Source organism: Salminus brasiliensis, chromosome 1, assembly GCF_030463535.1.
Source record: "Salminus brasiliensis chromosome 1, fSalBra1.hap2, whole genome shotgun sequence".
Taxonomy (NCBI): Eukaryota; Metazoa; Chordata; class Actinopteri; order Characiformes; family Bryconidae; genus Salminus; species Salminus brasiliensis.
The window spans coordinates 23,497,617-23,516,990 of NC_132878.1; the positions used below are offsets into that span (position 1 = coordinate 23,497,617).

Below are 19,374 nucleotides of genomic sequence, written 5' to 3' on the forward strand. Positions count from 1 at the left end.
GACCCTGTGGATGGTCCTGCTCAGGGGGCAGGGATTTTTTTACCTCTTCTCTGTAGGAACCTGACTGATACAACAGCTTTTCAAAACTCATGGATGATGGTTCTTCTTCACCCCTTGTGTACATGCATGTGTATGTTCTCTGCTACATCACTGTTACAACACATGCATACTCACTCACTGGCTGTGTGCTGTTCATGTTTCAGATGAGGAATCTTCAGGCTTGTATGGTTTCCTGCACGTCATCGTCCATTCTGCCACCGGCTTCAAGGAGTCAGCCAGTAAGTATGCAGGGCTGATGGGGAATATGTGTGTACGTGTGTACGTGCGTGTGTGTTCACCTGTAGTTTAACAATTTTGCTCCATTTGACCGGATTATGTCATTATCCTGAGTACAAGTACAACTAATTCACAGCGTATGTTTGAGGGAAAGGGCAGATTGTATTTCCCCTTGTTCTTCAGCAAGACAAGCTTGCTTTATACGCAACAACCTGATCAGCCTTAGTTTACTGACCACCAGCAGAGAGGGAGGGAGAGAGAAAGAGAACAAGTACGAGAGTAAGAGGGGACTGGAAAAAGAGCAAAACCGCAGGGGCAGTCCCTGTGGACTGTTCTCCGCCACATACCACATTCTTCCAGTTCCTCTCACGTTTCAGTCCAGTCCTTCAGGCCCTGCGCAGCCCAAATCTGCCACGGCTAGACCACATCACTCAGCTCAGGCCCATGTGAATGCAGCAAGTATTGCTACAGGAGCCCCTCAGGGACAAGCTGAGCAGCACTCAGTGCAGCCCCCAAAGCTGAACTAACTGTATGATTACTGGAAATGTCACAGTATGTGTTAGTATGTAGCTAGTCAAGGTAGAGTCTGCTGATGTTCACATTGTGATTCCAGTTTGTACAGGTCAGTGTGTACAATTGCCAGAACTTGGTTGACCCTTTGGAACTAGCTGGATTTTGAGCATTATTAGCTTAGCAGAGTGTTTGATGTTCATCTGATGGCATAGTTTCACATTACAGCATCTTTACTGAACACGTTTTATTGATTGTTTGAAATACAAATACAAATGGTCATTGATGGTACATAAAGCACAATAAGGTCATTGGTGTCAGTCTCTGAGCTCAACCCACCGCCAGCTACTACTCTGCTGCAGAGAGTGTTTTTTTTGTTAATAAATTCAATGAAAAAGGCAACATTGTAAACATGGATCCTAAGTGTATTCTATAAAATGAGATACCACATAAAGATGTTGAAACTCAAACTTTACAAGGCCGGAACGCTCCACTAGTTTAATCAGCTGTTAATTGACTAAACAGTACTGCATATAAGTATAAATACTCAGTAATGTGTATTTAACCTCTTATGCTCTGTGACTTTTATTACACCCTAAGGATTACTAATCAGTCATTACATGCAAAGCCTTGGAAACTGGCTGAGTTGTTCCTAAGTTATAACAGTTAAGGGAAGAAAGCCAGGAATCATCGGTGGTTCTGAGGAGTTAAGAAAGGGGAAGAAAATGTAGTCTCTTGTGGACAGTGATGTAATTCACGTGCTTTTTCAATCAGTCTCCCAATTTCATGCATGTGTGTATTTTTCACGTTACATAATTAGTATATATGAAACTGAGCCAAGATAGTGGGTAAAAACAAGACTGCACTATGAGCGGCTGTAGTGTGTTGGAAAGCTACTTGACTTAGCAATGCATGACAAATGGCAGGCCGCTGCAGAAAAGTGCTTTATTCACTATCTACAGTGGTCAAGTTACCTTTAATGCTACTGCTCTTGAAGGGTTAGAAGACTCGCAGGGACTCTGGTTACCATGACTCCCTAGTTGCTATGACACCCATGGTTACTAGCCTTAACTTATTTATTTATGTATTTATTTTAATACCTCTGAGCAAATATCACAGTTTTTGATGCAGCTTTCTTAGTTATGATATCATCCACAGGTCTGTTCTTAGTGTAATATGGACATACCATTTCTAACAGGGATGCTCTGACCTCACTAAGAAAACTTCCTTTAATGATGTGTCTTGAAGGTGGGAGGAACTAATCTTACTGAGAGGACGCTAGAAAACACCTGCCAAAAACATGCCTTTCGGAAGTTCCTCTTACCTTCAAGATATGTAGGGGTCCATCCCAGGATTTTGTTCCAACTGCCTGAAACTGCTAATTGCAGTAACTTCCTAATTGCTTGAAACTTTTAAAGTTGCAATAGGATATTGGAGTCAGAAGATCTTATTAGAAATCAGTATCTAAATAGATCACATAACAAATTTCAGATTATAAAAACTGTCAATTCCACATTTCTATGAAACTGATGTTGGTAGCATAAAAGCCCCATGTGAATTAATTTTGCATGCAGAGCACCTTTGCATATGGTGTTTTCGTGTGTATTAGTGTAACATTAGCTGTAGCATATGGCTCACTCGCCATTTGGATTGGACAATGAGGCATGTGTTTTGAAGCACTACAGTAAAGAGCAGTGTAGATACTTCCGCTCAAAGAGGCCTGCGTTAAGTAACCGCTGTATTGACTTTGTTCAATGGAGGCATTGTATATATGTGTGTGTGTGTGTGTGTGTGTGTGTGTGTGTGTGTGTGTGTGTGTGTGTGTGTGTGTGTGTGTGTATAGGTCTCACATCTGCTTGTTGTCTTTGTTCGTTTCTCCCCTGCTTGGAGTGTGGTTTACATCCATTATTGATTTAACTTGAGCTTGGAAAACAGGCCGCAAGGACGCTTCTCATCTGTCCCCCATTTGCTTTCTTACAAAAGACAGTGTGGATTGGTGGGTGTAACATTCATGAAGTGTGTCGATATGTGAATGCTCTCATTGGAGGATTTTTTTTTTGTGTGCAGTAAACACCCCTAGACCTTCTTTGATGCTACATGTGAATGATATGATGATGTTATATGATGCTGTCAGTCACCACAATTGTTTTTTTGAGAGTTTTAGGTACCTGTAGCACTTAGAGAACATTAACCAACGTCAGTTTTTAGGTGAGGCTTCCAAGTTGCATAGGTTTCACCCTGTTTTCTCTAGTTCCAATTCTGACCGTGCCGGGAGACCAAAAAAGTGCTCCGACTGTGGCGCTCAGGGAGCAGAGAGGGATAAGGGCCTTGCTCAAAGGCCCAACAGTGGCAGCTTGCCAAACCTGGGTATTGAACCCACAACCCCGTTATCAGTGGCCCTTTTTCATTTGGTCCCTGTAAACTGATTTCAAACGTTTTTCACTACTCATGAGTTTGTGTCTGATGTTATTTGGTGGCAACTGTTGCGACGTTACACAAGCTATACAGAACAGTATCAATAGCCCCTTTCAGTCTCTAATGAATTTAAGATTTGCCACATACCAAAAAAGCTCTGAAATATGCTTTTGTAGCTCATCAAAGGCAGGTAGCAAATAACAACAAAGTTGTCAATATTAACTTGAATACACAATAAATTACACCTGTTCCATGTTAACAGTGTGACCTTATACACATATCCACATATAACATAATTATCATTTAAAGTTGGGGTCTGGAATCTTCCAAGATCTTATTAGATCACATTGTAAGTGTGGCCCTAAGTGGAAAGTGGTGTGTTTTCTCTCTTCCGATGTATCAAATCTTAAGACTAGATCATTTTAACAGTGATATTGTGATGCGTATTGTGAAAATGTCCAGTTTCTCAGTATCTCATAATGCTTTGCCATATTTCCCCCCTTTCTAGATGCAGCAACCATTTTCTAAACTAGCCGAGCTGCAAATCTTACAGTCTGTTTTCTTCATGTCACTTGTCTCGCTGTAATTGATTCTCTAAAAGCAACCATCAAATCCTTCCTCAGTGCTTAAGCTGTGTACTTCATTCTGACAAGGCTAAAGGCTTTTAACAGCGTTGGATTCTCAGAAGAAATAAGGGCAAGAAGAGAGAAAATCCTGACCCAGAATTCTACAAGTGTTCATGTTCCCCATCAGTTTCCTTCTCCAACTCCTGCTTAATGTTTCATGTGTTTTCACTCGCTGAATGACACGATGAAGCATTATTTATGGCCCAGCATCTCTAGATCTAGGAGTTTTATTCTGAATCAGACCACATGATTTCACTTGTGTGTGTATATATATTTTATACTTCCTCTTTCCACTGTATAATTTAATCCATCTTTCTTTTTCTTCAGTTTGTTCTTTATTAATGTCATCATCCCGTATCTAATCAAAAGAATTCGATTATACAATTTCCTCTCCAAGAAAAGCGGTGTGCTTCCAGCGATCAGCTTAAAATAGACCACACTCTTCATGGAGTACTGCATTAAAGAAAAATAATAAATATCCCACATCCTAGCCTATCCACACACACATACATGAACATATACATGCTTTGTTTGTGAAAATGTAGAGAAGCATTCCTTGCATTTCTATGCATTTGACTGAGCAGAGATTGTCCCACTGTTTTTACACGGACAGTTCAGCATCACCTATTTTTTCAGTATTTACCAGCTCATCAGGGCTGTGGCCTATTCCCCTTACTGACGTCACGCAACCGTCACAAACCAACACCAAAAGCAGCTACCAACTGCCGTCCAGTGGAATAACCAATTACAGACATTTGTATCTAATTTTAACCTCACATCTGCACGAGAAACCATTATATTATCCCCACTCTCTCTCTCTTTCTCTTTCTCTCTCTCTTTCTCTTTCCCCCACAGAAACATTAATCTCTCTCATCCAGCCGGACCTGAATGGGCCTTTCTCAAGAGATCCTTTGTGTATGACACCAGCAGCTCTAGCTTTGGTTTCTCTGGCGCTCTTGTGCTCTCTCACCACGGCTTTGGCTTCATTTGCCAAAACAGTGACACTGCACTATATCAGCCATTTTTTTCTTCTTCTTTTATTTTCTTTTCTTTTTTTTACAAGCATGTAAAGAGCTTCATATTCCATTCTTGGCACATGTGAAAGCACTTAGCTGCCTTACAGAAGCTCAGACCCCCTGCTGTGTCGAGTTCATGCTGCCTTCCTAAGCACTTCATGCTTTGCTACTATAGCAGTCCTTGACGAATTTTCTTAGTCAAAAAAGGCTAGTTTTGCAGCTAAAAATCATCTACTTCTAGCAAAAAAAGCTGAAAAAATGAAATACATGTCATAAGAAATACTGGACTTTAAAGATGAACTACCTTTGTAGTTGCTTTTATAACTTTGCATAATATACCTGTGTCTCAAAACTTTGTTGCCACAATACTGGTAATATTAAGAACATTTTGAATTAAATACTTCGTCTCTTTCTCTTCCCATCTGATCCAGCAGGCTTTCCAGCAATAGCCTGCCTCAACTTCCTATAGTTGGTCCCAAAGTCTGAACCATCCAAAAAGTGTTTTACATTGCAAGAAGCAACCGAACCATGGTTCAGTTCAATCCTCTTGTCCCAGCTGTGGTCTGGGACATCTTTCACACCTGCTATTGTGGATCAGACCAAAGTGAAAAGTCTGAATGTCCGAACCAAACAAAGCTAAAAAGCGTAAACTTACATCATGAACAGAAGAGTTCTTTGAAGAACCATTCATTGAAAGGATGTTTAGATCAACTGAAAATGGTTCTTGTATGAACCAAAGCTCCAAAGAACCTTTCATGGCCCCTTTATTTTAAAGAGCACAGCCTTCTCCCTTCCTCCAGCTGCCCTAGTCTGCTTAGTGCCCTGGCTCAGGGGACAGAGGTGGATTTATATGTGTGTTTATCCTCTTCTGAAGAACTGGGTTTCTGTGCCTGGTGCTGCTAAAAATCCTCCAGTTCCTCCTCGCACCCGGAGGAGGTGTATATCTGGCATTCCTTTCATCTTTTTGGGATTCAGAGCTGGGCAACTAGGGCTGGTGGAAATGGGACACATACACACACACACACACACACAGACACACAGAGTTAGAAGGAGTCTTGCTGTGTGTGTTAGAAGGGTGGATGTGTTGAATAGAGTTATAGGGTGTGAGTTAAAGGTCTCTGTGTGCTCTGGATTTAAGGGCTTTGAAGAGGGTCAGGCAGTTAATAGCTTCTCTCTGTGGTTCTCTCTTGTGCTGTTGCTTTCCTTTATAATTGAATATAATGAGTGTCCTGTCCTCCTATCCAGATAACCTGGAAGTCTGACTTGTGTTTTGTTTGATTTGAGGGTTTTTCTTTGCTGCAGGATAAATGGGGCTGACGTAAGGGTGGGCGATATGGCAAAAGTAAAACATAAACATAATAAGCCACATAAAGATATTGTATCAATTCACAGTATGTATCACAATATTTATATTTTACAATTTAAGAGTTTGCTGAGGTTTTTTCAGCAATGTTCAGCAATGTTCATTAGGCTACATTACACCTAAGCCTTCCATGCCACCAATTATTCCAGCAAATTCAGAATGACAACAGCATTGACAGACACAGACTTTATGACAGCTGACATGTAGGTTTATGGCAGTTGCTAGTTATGTAGATGATGTGATGGTGATGGTGTGAAATCCAATCAACTATGTAGTTGCTATGCAGTTTATGCAGGTAGTGTGCACTTTAACATGCGTGGTTTAACATGCTCTCTATAACAGGCCTATCATTTTTAGTGTCAGCGCTATGTCGGCGGTGAGGGTGGGCTGTTTGTGAACGTATGTGTCCTGTTGTTCCCTGCATCATGTTCTCTCACAGTCACAGTGATTATTTCTCTCATTTCTGTTTTCTGTTATTTTAAAGGCTAAAATGTACACAGAGGATGGATAAACAAATGCACTATTGAACGCAGGCCTGGCCTTTTATGTACTGACTAACTAAAGACATGCCCACTCATCACGTTTTATTGTCACACCAGCTAAAGCAGTCTAGAAGTACTAACAATAATCATGATGTACTTATTATAGTAGGAATAATAACAATTGTCTACCACTAGGCTAACTGTGTTGAGCTCTATAATATTGTGTGTGTGTGTGTGTGTGTGTGTGTGTGGATGTGAGATACATTTTAACATTGGCCCATCTTTCATTTACATACCCATTACATCCCATTTAGTGTATTGATTGACACGTTAAAAGTAGCACAGTACTCACACTTCTCGTTCATGCAGGACTGAGCTGTTATGCTGTAAACCTTTCCCCTGCCTTCTACACACATTACAGGTCAAAGGTCACATGGTGTAGCAATCCATCATGATGTCAGGAAGCCACACCCACTGTCGTAGGCAGTGAAGCAATCAGAAAGTGTGTGTATGTATTGGAGTCATTACCGTGGCATGGTAGTAAGACATACAGGCAATTGGCAACCTGATGCTCTTCTATCCGCAGTGTCAGCCTTGAGGGGGTCGACCTATTTTGTGTGCGTCTCCATATTTGTGCTTTTAGCGCTGACACACTTGCTAATTAATGGTCCTTCGCTTCAGAAAATAAGCTGTCCAGGCAGGAGACCATTGACATAGACTGTACAATTGCTCTGCTCCTTTTTAGCAAGGACCATTTCTCTCAATGGACCACAACCTTCACAAGTACTATATTCAGTATACTTTTAGCAAAACAAAGCTTGTGAGGGTTGTGCGAAATCGATCCCACCTTTGTGATTTAACAAGCTTGCATACTGCTCAGTTTTGTTTTGACTGTTGCATATAGGTGCTCCAGTACTGCAGGTGGTGCTATAACATTTTATGGTAATTTTCATCAGTATCAGAAGAGGATTGCATGAAGTATCTTTAGTTCGGACCAAATATTTTTGTCACGTGGTGTGTTTGTGCACTGGGTCCGCTGTATTGCCATGTATAGTCCACAGAGAATGAAGCCTCCACCTGTTTGTTTTCTCCGCAACTACATAAATTTGTTTGCCAATACACCTGCAACAAAGCATGTTTTCTTAGAGCTGCTGTTGACTGCGAATAAGATATTTTGATTTGTCTCAGCCTGCAAGAGCTTTCCTGGTTTGAGCTTGTTTATATAAAATATTGGGTATTGATAATCTCTTAATTCTGCATTTTTTTCTTAGACCTGTATTGCACCCTGGAGGTGGACTCCTTTGGCTACTTTGTGAGCAAGGCGAAAACCAGAGTGTTCCGGGACACCACCGAGCCACAATGGAACGAGGCAAGTCTTAAATGTATCCATCTTAGAGGAATCCATTTTAATTGGGTCATTCCAGACCAGTCAGGTGTCTGATCTCTTCTGTTTGTGTTCAATCAATAGGAGTTTGAGATCGAGCTGGAAGGCTCCCAGTGCCTGCGAATCCTGTGCTATGAGAAATGCTACGACAAGTCCAAGCTCAACAAGGATGACAATGAGATCGTAGACAAGATCATGGGCAAGGGCCAAGTACAGGTAGGAGGAAAAACTCTCATGCTGTTGGCACATCACATGGAGAGTACGTCAAGTGCCCTCATAGGGGAAAAATAGAGAAGGAAACCCAGTGTAGCCATAAACACTGGCATGATACATTGGGCTTCCCCTGTCTGAGTCAGTAGGGTTGTTGTCTGCTAAACACTCTCTTGTGGTGGCGGCTTTTACCGTCTCAGGAGCCAGTGTTTTTTCCCCCCTTTGTCCACTATGTGGGAAAAGTCCCAATTAAACTTCAGTGTGTGACTAAATCTGTGCAATGCTTTAACTCTGAAAGCTTAGTGGTGTTTGAAGTGTGGTTGTGTCACAATGGCTAGCTGCTAAAATTCAGTTTTTCCATTGAATGAAAGTGCATGATACTCTGAGAGCAACATGTATGAAATTTTCTGTCACTAAGAAAACAAGCTTGAACTGGTTTTAAACAAGTTTACATTCAGCCAATTGATTGCATGCTTTTGCAACTCTTTGATTGTTTGCTGTTTATTTCCTCCCTTCTCTTTAGTCTTCATTGTGGATGTAAATGGTGTGTATGTAGATCAGGGCTGCCCAAAGTTAGGCCACAATGGCATCTTATTCAACCCACAAGATTTTTTCCTCATATATATATATATATATATATATATATATATATATATATATATATATATATATATATATATCCTCGGTACCACCAATCACAGCACAGATGAAGGCACGCATGTAGCTACCAGTTACATGAGGTACATAAGATTTGGAAATTATTTCGTTTTTAGATATAAGGAAACCACACCAATATTTAAAGAATTAGTACTTGGCTATAACACCTACGTTACAGCGATATAACCATGCCATAAGCATGTCACTAGAGACCATAAGCTATTATGAGTTGTGTTGACAGATATAACATTGTAGTATTTGTCATGACACATATCTGTAATAGGCACATGACACTGTTTATTAATATTAATGGAGTTCTGTCATGACACTATATGGTCACTGTAATAATATGCTTATGGCAAGGTAAGGTTGGTTGGGGTGTTGTGTAGCAGGACTCAGATAAAATATTACCTGTTCATTAGCATGTACTCCAGATGTTTCCACAAATACCATTGACCTGTAGGGCTAAAACCAGATGATTTTAGTGTCTGAAAAAATGGTGTCATCAGGTGGTGTACACTATACCCAGCATGTATGTGATGTTTATGTAAATAAAGACAACTGGGGAAAATATACCTGCTAATAGCTAGTCCTCTGAGTCCTACAGGAATCAAACTATATTCTGTCTTAGAAAGAGATACAAAAGAGCAGACCCAGGAAAGCTATGAACCTGCTTTCTTTATATTGCTATGAGAAAACGAGGCTTTTTTATTGACAGCTGGCAAAGCCAATTGGCCTATCGTGTGAGTGACTAATAGACACTGTGCCAGTTCTAATGGTATTGTCATTATCCGTCGATCCGCACCACTTTGCCAAGCTGGCCGTTTAACTCCAAATTATTATTCCAAAAGCATTCCTCGCATTCTCATCCTCCTCCGGAATCTAGGGCAGCATTTTAGAGGTGGAAAGTGGGGTGAATTTAATTGCTGCTCAGTTTCCCTTGTTCACTTTCTGTATTTGTCTCTGGGGACCGTAGCCAGGGGTGAGCTGAGAGCATCTTCAGTTTCTCTGTACTCTCACCTACACATGCTCTCACACTAACACTTTTCAGAGATGATAGGAGCTACGAGGGTAGTGCTATTGGAGTTGAGGGAATGAAAATGTTGACACCTCTTGGTCTGAACATAGTGTTAAGTTTAGTTGGGGTATATGTTATTGAGGTAAATGCTTTTGAGGTTTATACACAGGTTATTTTTGGTGTCAGAAACCACTGGTGGCTCAAGTTGGTGTATAAAAAGCCACCAGTTTCTGCTTTATGCATTGTTTTTCGTATTAGAATATCTAGCAGGTCAGTTTGATGTTTTCCACAACAAGCTGCAAAAAGGTTTATTCTTCCATGAAGAGGTGCAGTCATATTCCTCAGACCTTCACCTTCTGTGTAGTGTCTATCCCGTTTCACTCCTGCATCATGGTTCAAAATACATGGTTTAATAAACTGGTTTATTTGGCCTGCTGGTTTGGCCTGCTTAACACCTTCCTTCCTGAGAGGGAAATGAGGCCTCTCTGATACTGAGTTGCCCCTTTCTTCCTCTTTATGCCAGTGTTTGTTTTTCTTTTAAATGTTTGAATAAAGGAGGCACTGAATTCATCCTGAAAGCTGAGTTTCATTTGTAGGTGGAGACTGGTGTCTATTCTGCAGGAGGAAATGATGAGTCGCTGCATTCAGTTAGTTATTGTGAGATTTCTCGAAAAGCTCTGATGCATCCCATTCTCCACGCACATATCTGAAAGACAGCAAGGCGATGAGGCATGCAGTTTCTTGGTCTTAACCAAGAATGTGCTGGAACGCCTGCCTTCCAGTATGTGAAATGGACACATAATGAGGCCTCAGGAATGAAGCATCTGGAGGTGACCACTATATCCCACTGATGGATGCAAAGAGTGGAGAGTGGTGAAGGTCTGCACAGCTGCAGTCCCTAGCAGAGAAATGCCGCTACTTTACCAATATGAAGTCCGCTGTTGGGCTGGACTCATTTGCCTCACATAATTGAGCACATATTTTGTACATACACTCTAAATGTAAAGGAACAGTTAACATATGACAGCTCTGTTGCACATCACCTTGCACAGGGAAGATCAGAGAATTGATTGTTGCCTTACTCACTGAGAGCCTTTACTTTGGGCAAGACTCCTTAAAATACCAGTAAAATACCAGATTGTGTTGTTTATAGTAGAGCAGGGCAATATGATGATATTTTATTGTATCGTGATAAATTAGATGAAGTGCAGCAGATGTTGAATAAAAATCACTCACTATTCAGTATGGGAGAGTATCTGAATAGTACTTTATAAGAATCTGTTGTTTTTAGTCTGTGATTACATGTATTGTGATAAATATTGTGTATCATGAAAAAAGTCGCAATATCGTGATATAGAATTTTTTACCCTATCGCCCAGCCCTATTTAGTTAGTCAGTGTTGATATTGGAAAAGATTGCTCCAAACCAGTCCTGACATGACATTTAGCTCATTTAGCTACCACTGCAAGTCACTCTGGATAACAGCAGCTGCTAAATTCGTAAATGTAAATCTATATAAATGATGAAAATCGGACATATGATGCTAAACACCTGTTCAGCCTCCCAGCTGCTCGCTCCCCCCTTCCAATCTCATCAACTCTTTGGATATAGTGGCGGTCTCATATTTTTATGCAGCAGCTGCATGAGGCTTGTGCGTGTGCGACTGTTTGAGAATGCTATTACGTAAGGGACCATACTGAGATGCCTACCGCGCGTGGGCTTGTTTGTGCGCCGCCTCTTTGTTCCCGATTGTTCCGCTCTCACTCCGTCTCATCTCTCTCTTTTTCTCTTCTCCCCCTTCTCTGTGGCTTTGGCAGCATTACGTATACAACCATAAAACAAAACAAGCAGGGAACATCACTCTTGCAGGCAGCAAAGAGAGATTTCCACCGTATGTGTTGAGCTGCTGTGGACTAAACGAGGGCAGCGCTGAAGGAATAGGATGTACTGTCCTGAAAAGTCCCCTGAAGTCAGATGTTCCTGGTTTCTAGGAGACTGCCGAGTGAAATGCTTGGCTGAGGAGAGCACAGAGGAACTGTGGGAAGAAGATAAACCGAGGACAAGATCTTGTTTCAGCACTCATAACCTAATGTTGCCCTAAAGTTGGTTAAACGCTGTGGCTTGAGTTGTGTAATGACTGCCAACTTCCTGCTAATCACCTGCGTTGCTGCAGTTTTAACTCTAGTTTCAGCCTTAAAGCAATTTTTAACTTTAAATGTACACTATATGTCCAAATGTTTGTGGACACCCCTTCTAATGAATGCATTCAGCTACTTCAAATTGCATCCATTGCCGACACAGATGTGCAAGTAAACACACACACAGCTTGACTAGCCCCTGTACAGAAGTACTGCCAACAGAACAGGCCTAAACATGAACTTATTGGCACCATGCCTAATGCCAGACATGGGCTAGATGGGTAAAGAGCCCCTCAGAATTGAGCTCTGAAGCTGGGAAACAGGAATGATTGTGCTCCATGGAATACTTTTGGGATGAGTTGGAGAGATGGGGATGAGGTAGAGTGGTGATCATCGAATATGCTGACTAACAACCTCACTAAAATTCTTGTTGCTTAATGCAATCAGATCCTTACAGCAATGCTCTGAAATCTAGTAGAAAGTCTTCCCTGGACCATAGAGGCAGTTACTCCAACAAAAGCAGTTTAAAAACTTTTTAACAATGAATAAGCAGGTGTCCCAATACTTTTGTCCATATAGTGTAGTTTATCAGCCAAGATGTTTTTGGTGCCTGAAGCTTTGCACTGGTGCTGCAAAGCTAATGTAACTACCATGTTATAGTTCTTAAAAACACCTCTAAGCACTGAGCGAACCAAATCCCACACGCTTTTCCTCCCATAGTAACAGTAAGTGACCATAGACTTGCTTGTGGTGTCTGACCCTGTATTATTTACTACTGTCCATAAAATGGCTTTAACTACATTTAGCTCTGCCATGCACAATGTACTCTCAGCTCTGAGGTCACAGGCATCTATTTTAATATTGTGGTTGTGGAGATGACGCATGGCTTCCACCTCCACAACCAAGACAAGGGGACCAGGGGTCAGTCTATGTTCATCACTTTACGACTAACACAGTCATATATACCAATCCTTTTGCACTACTTTACAAGACCACTGCTGGAGGAATGGTAGTATTGCAGTACTGAAGATGAATCAGAACTGTTGGAGCGCGTCTGCTTTTTATAACTGGTCATGGTGGAAAGAGCCCAAATCCTTCCCCTCAATCCCTGGGGAGTTCCCGTTTATTGACTGAGCCTCTGGCTGCAGCACGTAAAAGGCCTTACATGGTCAAATAGCCATTTATAGCCCGTTACTGCACGTATTAGTTTTTTGTAGTAGATGAAAAGGAGAGCTTGTATTTTATTCTTCAATGTGGTCTTTAAAACTGCTGAGAAACTGCTACTGAGAAGTTCTACTGTGGTTGTGCTTGGGTTTTTTTCCCCACACATTTCACAACACTATCCCACTAATCGTCAATGAGGTTTAAATCTAGTGATTGTGTTCTCCATGTTGTGACCTGACGCTCATCACTCTCCAACCCACTCCATCACTAAATGAATGGATTGGAATGGTGTGACATCCTGCATTGCCTTGTTGACAAAAAAAGAAGACCTGGGTCCCGTCAACACATCTAAAACAGCTGCTAAATGTCAGTGTATGAAGTACGTACCTAAGACATTGACTGCCATTGAGTGATTTTTGGTATATATTATCTCAACATATCTGCTAGCACTTCCTGAGCCAGTGGAATTCTCCACTATTTCAGCTAGTCTTTGTGGCTTCATTCTCTTCAGACAATCCATCAAACTCTGGCCCCTTGAGCGATAACCTCTGACCCCTGCGGATCAGCTAGTAATCAGCTAGTAAAGAGGTACATGATCTGGTTCTCCTTTCAACCCAGTGGGAGATGATAATGGTCTATCACCAGGCAAATCAATGGCTGTCCAGTTCGCTTCAGTTTAACTTCAAATATATCTGTCCTGTGCAGATTAAAGCCTCACCTATCTGTCTTCAGACCAGTGTCCTGAGTGATGGTGAAGAGATGTTAAGTGTGACATTTCCAAGGAGGCATCCTGCAACATTATTATGTAAACCAAGAAGAGCTAATTAGTCATGTGATAGTTGACTGAAGTCTCAGCCAGGTTCATTCAGGATACAGTGAAGTAGTTTTTTTGCTCAGTCCGATAAGGTCTAAAAGCTTGAAGTTTTCTCCTTCCCTCTGAAACTCTGTCTCAGAGCTTTGCTAAGCCGCTGACCTTAAAGATTGCGTGACGGTGCAGCCTCTTTGGGGACGCGTTATGCAATGGTGGAGTTGACGACTGTAGCACTTTACATACAGGAATTATGGGGGATCAGCTACGCTTCTGCTAGCCATCCTTGCCTTGCTTCTCTCCCTTTCTCCCTCTCTCTTTCTCATACCCCCCCCCCCCCCTATTTTCCTTTTAGGCCCTCAGATCTCCTGGAGAGCATGTGGTCTTTTTCAGGCTTGTGGTGCTTGCGGCTGGTAAATGTGCTGTAGCTGTGTCCTCACAGACACTTCCTCAGCTTTAATCCTTGCAGAGTTTTAAAAAGTTTCACAAAAGTTCTCAGTTCCCAGTTAGCGAACGGTGCACACCAGCACTGCTGTTCTGCTGCGAGTCTCTTCTGCTTTCCTTAAATGCCGTTGTACAATCTTTGATCTTTACATATACATTTTACATTTAAGGCATTTAGCAGATGCTCTTATCCAGAGCGACTTACAAAAATGCTTTGCTATTTACCCAAGAAAAACCTTAGCTAGTTAGAATAGACTAAAGATTCAAAGATACCTCTAAGCTCTTAACCCAGGACTTTTCATGAGGAAAGAAACATTGAAGTAATAATAGTGATGGGAAAGATTCATATTATTTAGGTTTATCCTGCCACTAATAACTTATCGCTTACAAGTGATGTCCTGAACCAGTATCAGACCCATTTTAATGCATCAGTAATGCATCGTAATGCATCAATAATATCAGTATATTAAACTCAGAACATAAGGATTAGGCCATTTTGCCCATTTTGCTATTAGGTGGTCTGTTTGCACCACTGTCACAGAGGTGCTGTAAATGTTTATCATTTACAGTAAGGAATGTTTTCAGAAGTTGGTGAATGTGGTATAGATGTCTGTACTGTTGAACTGTTATAAAGTGGAAAATGAAAACAGCCCCACTGCCACTTATATTTATATTTACGCCAGTGTTTCAAGGATGCTAGCTGCAGTTATTTGGCATGGTTATTTGTATGTACAAATTGAGTGTTTGACTATTATACACTTGGTGTATTATAAGCTAAAGTAACAGCATGAGTAAAGCAGACGTGAAAGGAGTAGCTAATGCATGTTTGAAATAGAAACGTAGCATATCATACAATATTTTTTTCTTTTTTCAGTTTTTTCCCCCAATGAATAATTTCCAGTTCCCTCCCACTAGCTTTGTGCTGAATAGTGGTGGAAGAAGGAGGGACATCCTTCCCACCCAACGAAGAAGCAGGAGTTATTATGCTCTGTTGGCTGTGGAATTGCAGGGATTGAACTCACGGTCTCTGGATGATGGGGCGGCACTTGCGCCACTAGTAAGCGTAAAATCTTGTTTTAAAAAAACTGTCCAGTAAAACAAAATTTCTTAACATATTTAGTTATTTAGCATATCTTATAACTCATAACATGGATCAAATACCTTGAAAATATGGTAAACAAGCTAATGTCATGAGCATGCACTGCATTATCACCTTCTGATAATCTAATAACACTGGCCTGGTCACTGTGCTGCTCCACTGGCCCTCAGACCCGAACCATACCCCCTTGGCCGTCCCAACGGAGGTGTGCTAAATCCAAACTTATCCAAGACCCCTCTCAGCTTTGCCCTTTGACCTTGTCCAGCCTCATGTTGTTAACCTTTACAGCAGTTCTGCCTCCCTGCCCATTTCTTCTTCTCTCTCCCTCTTTACTGCTCATGCTTTTTCTATCTAATCCGTAACCAGATCTGTTTGAACCCTTTCCCAACGGATAAAGCGAGGCAGAGAGGAGTGAGGGAGAAAGAAGCAGGGGGGGAAGAACAAAGCTGAGTTTTCCTGGCAGTTTGCTGGATGCTGAAACACATGATGAAGTATGGCTTTAGAGCTCTGGTCTGCTGAACTCCCAGCATGCTTATACTTCACATTACACCTCTAATTAAGAGTCTTGTGCAAGACCTGGGGTCCACACAGCCTTAGCATTGTTCTGCCTTAGATTGAATCATTGTGTGTTTATCCTGATTGACTCATTCTGTATTCACTCATGCTGGTCTACCGCTATGCCTGATGTCTTGCTGTTTCCACTGGAGGTAGGCACAGGCCAAATGTCTTCATATTCACAACCACAAGTGTGTTATTCTAATCATACCAGTGTTATGACAGATATTAATGATTAGATTTTGAGCCAATATGTTTAACACTAGCTGATGTGTATAACTGACCTATAAGCATGCTGTATATAAACACAGAGCAAGGGTCATGCAGCTCTCTGTTCCTTACCTCAGGGTTTAGTTTATCCTCGTCTATTTTTGGCTAGTTAAACTGTATTTTAGGGAAGGGCGTCTGCTTTGCCCCAGTGTTTTTGTTTTAGAGGGAACATCTGCACGACGTGATGCTTCAGAAATGTGTGTTTAGTGCTATGGTGTTGGAGCATTTGTTTTGTTGTTGTTGTCCTTGTCGATGTTGCTCACACATGTTTCTAGCTGTTATCACATGGTTATATTAGATTTAGCTATTTTCGACAGGCTCATTAACAGCCATTTTAAACTTGACTGTTACTGTCATTTCACTTTCTGATTATTATTATTGGTAGATATTGGCACTCAGCCAATCACAATGCAAGGTTTGAATTACCAGTTGATATAATCTGTTATAAATTAATGTTATTGTGTATTAGGCTACTAATAGACTAGTGTAATCCTATTTTTTATCCGTTTACATTTCTTTGGTTTTTTAAACCTCTGAATCTGTTTTTATTTTTTTATTTCATAAAAGTAAAAAATGTGCTGAACCCAATATCCCTATTGTTTATAGTTCAGCAGTCACATTCATATAGGCCTGCTTATTTTTTACTGATACACATTTTAGAAAATAATGAAAGTGAGGTGAAATATAGGCGATAGTATAATGCATTTCATTTTTATTTTTTTGAAGAATCATATCTGTCAACGTTCAACATTTACATGTAGATTGTCAGTGTTATGAAGTTACTTTTTGACACAATTTTAATATGGCTGTTTGTTCTTAAAATTTCATGATGAACAGATTTTTGTACATTAACTTTCATTGAAAATTGTCACCATTTCTGTGTGACAGTGATGATGATGTACATGAAACCTCATAGCTTTATTTTCCACTATTTGAAACCACCAGATGCCCTATACATTGTTTAAGCATCTCGTGAATGGGCCAGTCGAAATGGCCCAAAACGTTGTTACAAACATTATTTCCTGTCTCTTCTTTAAAAAGTGACCTTGCAGAAGTATGGGGTTTTGACACGGAGCAGTGAAATGCTGGTATTCACACAGTAAGACAATTTAGGACCATTCTGGGTGGCGCTGCTTTGTGTTTCTTTGTGATGGTTGTTTTAACACAGTGTGTATGCACACAGACACACGCTATTATTGTTTGTGTGTGGCTGCGTGAAGGCCTGTTAATGGAGCATGGCTTCTGATGGAAATTACCTGGTCTGCAATAAATCACGTGCCGGTTGTCTGTCATGTCCTTCTGTAATATGTCATGTTGCTTTTCCCCACCTTACACACAACCTTACACATGCACACACGACCGCCCAGGGGACAGGTAGACAAAGCAAGGCCTGTCAGCACTAACAGATGGGGTTTTGGGGGTGTGCACACAGACCCACCTCACACACGCAAACACACAGTCACCCCTGGGGGTAAATTTGGACTAATTGGAGGGAGACATTTATCACACTATGTAAATGATATCAATTACATGCAGCTGATGGACATCTAGAGAGCTGTGTCCTTCAAACCTGTGTGTGTGAGTGAGTTTGTGCACCCCTTGTGTTTCGGGTGGGGGTTCTCTATGTGAAGCCACTTTAATGCATTTGCTTTAATATATATTTGAATTATTCATTCAAAATCACTGAAAAAAATATCGCTTGATGAATCTGCAGTGATTAGATTGCATTTACGATTCATCATGAAAGCAATCCATAGATTTCTCGATTACTAAAATACTCCATGATGAGTGCCCTTCGTGACTCACAATTCCTCTAGTTATGCAGTGTCAAAACAAAGGCTCCAGAAACGGTCTCAAAAACCTCCAGTCCTCTCTTCTTAATCCCACAGATGAATGTCTCAACTTCTCAGAGATTTACACTCTCCAAGCCCTAAACCCTCTATGATGCACACTCCCCGTCTCTACCTGTTATAATGGGGTGTTTATATTTTCTCTGTGCAGCGTGGGTCTTTTTTTGGGCAATATGTGGGTCATGTTTAGTCAGGAAGGACAGCGCTAAAGGCTTACTAAAGCCCCTCTGCTTAGCTCCATGTCTCCCGAGCAGAGCTCCCAGAGCGTTCTTTAAGAAGGACTGCTCAGCAGATTTGGCTGCAGTGAGTCGCCCTTTTTTTTTTTTTTTTTTTTTTTAACACTTTAATTCTACCCAGAAAGAACAACAGGTCATGAAATTGGACTGAAGACTGAAGCCTGCATCTATCTAATCAGGAGATATCAAACTCTGATGGCCAAAGCCATCCAAAACCATTTGAGTCCTAGAGAGCAAAAATAAAGAGAGAGAAAATAAACATAGTCAAGCCAAAGATCATAGACGTCCCAAGTGAAATTAGGGCAGAAAGCAGATAAACACAGTGAAGAGTGAGCGACAGAATTTGGAAAAACACAGATGAATCGAAGCGGGAAAAAGGAAAAGAGATAACTGGAAAAAGTCACAGATGGTGTCCAATTATGCACTGATATTAATGTGAATGCATAGGGCTCCATCCTGTATGTGCCTGAGGGAGCAGCTATTACTGTGCCTTCATCCTCGCTAATGCTATTAAAGCACACCAACAAACAGTGCAAGATTCATTCTGCTTCCCTAAGGACTACCACTGAGGCCAAGGCTGACTGACCGTCGTTAGTAAACTGGCGTTTTATGCAGGTATACAGTATTTCTCTAGGATTGATTTACGGCCCTGTGAAACTGACTGTAAATTATCTTTATGGTGCATCAGGATGGCCACGCTCTCCACATGAGGGAGGTTTCCCCAACCCAAGGCTAAAGGAATGTTAATAAAATGCTAATGTGAAAAGAGGACTAATGGGGATGCTAATGTTTTAACACAGCTAATAAGTAATGAGCACTAATGGGCCTGTGATGTCATACAAGCTTTAATTTG

General features: G+C 41.1%; 1 protein-coding gene across 5 annotated transcripts in view; it reads left to right on the top strand.

Moving 5' to 3' along the window:
* Nucleotides 1-19,374, top strand: part of abr (ABR activator of RhoGEF and GTPase) — a 192,057-nt gene that overhangs the window by 130,697 nt on the left and 41,986 nt on the right. For all 5 annotated transcript variants that reach the window (XM_072674889.1, XM_072674897.1, XM_072674905.1 and 2 more), the window contains 3 exons: nt 204-278; nt 7,960-8,057; nt 8,157-8,288. In XM_072674889.1, coding sequence (XP_072530990.1) covers nt 204-278; nt 7,960-8,057; nt 8,157-8,288 — 305 coding nt within the window. The remainder of the gene's footprint in view (nt 1-203; nt 279-7,959; nt 8,058-8,156; nt 8,289-19,374) is intronic.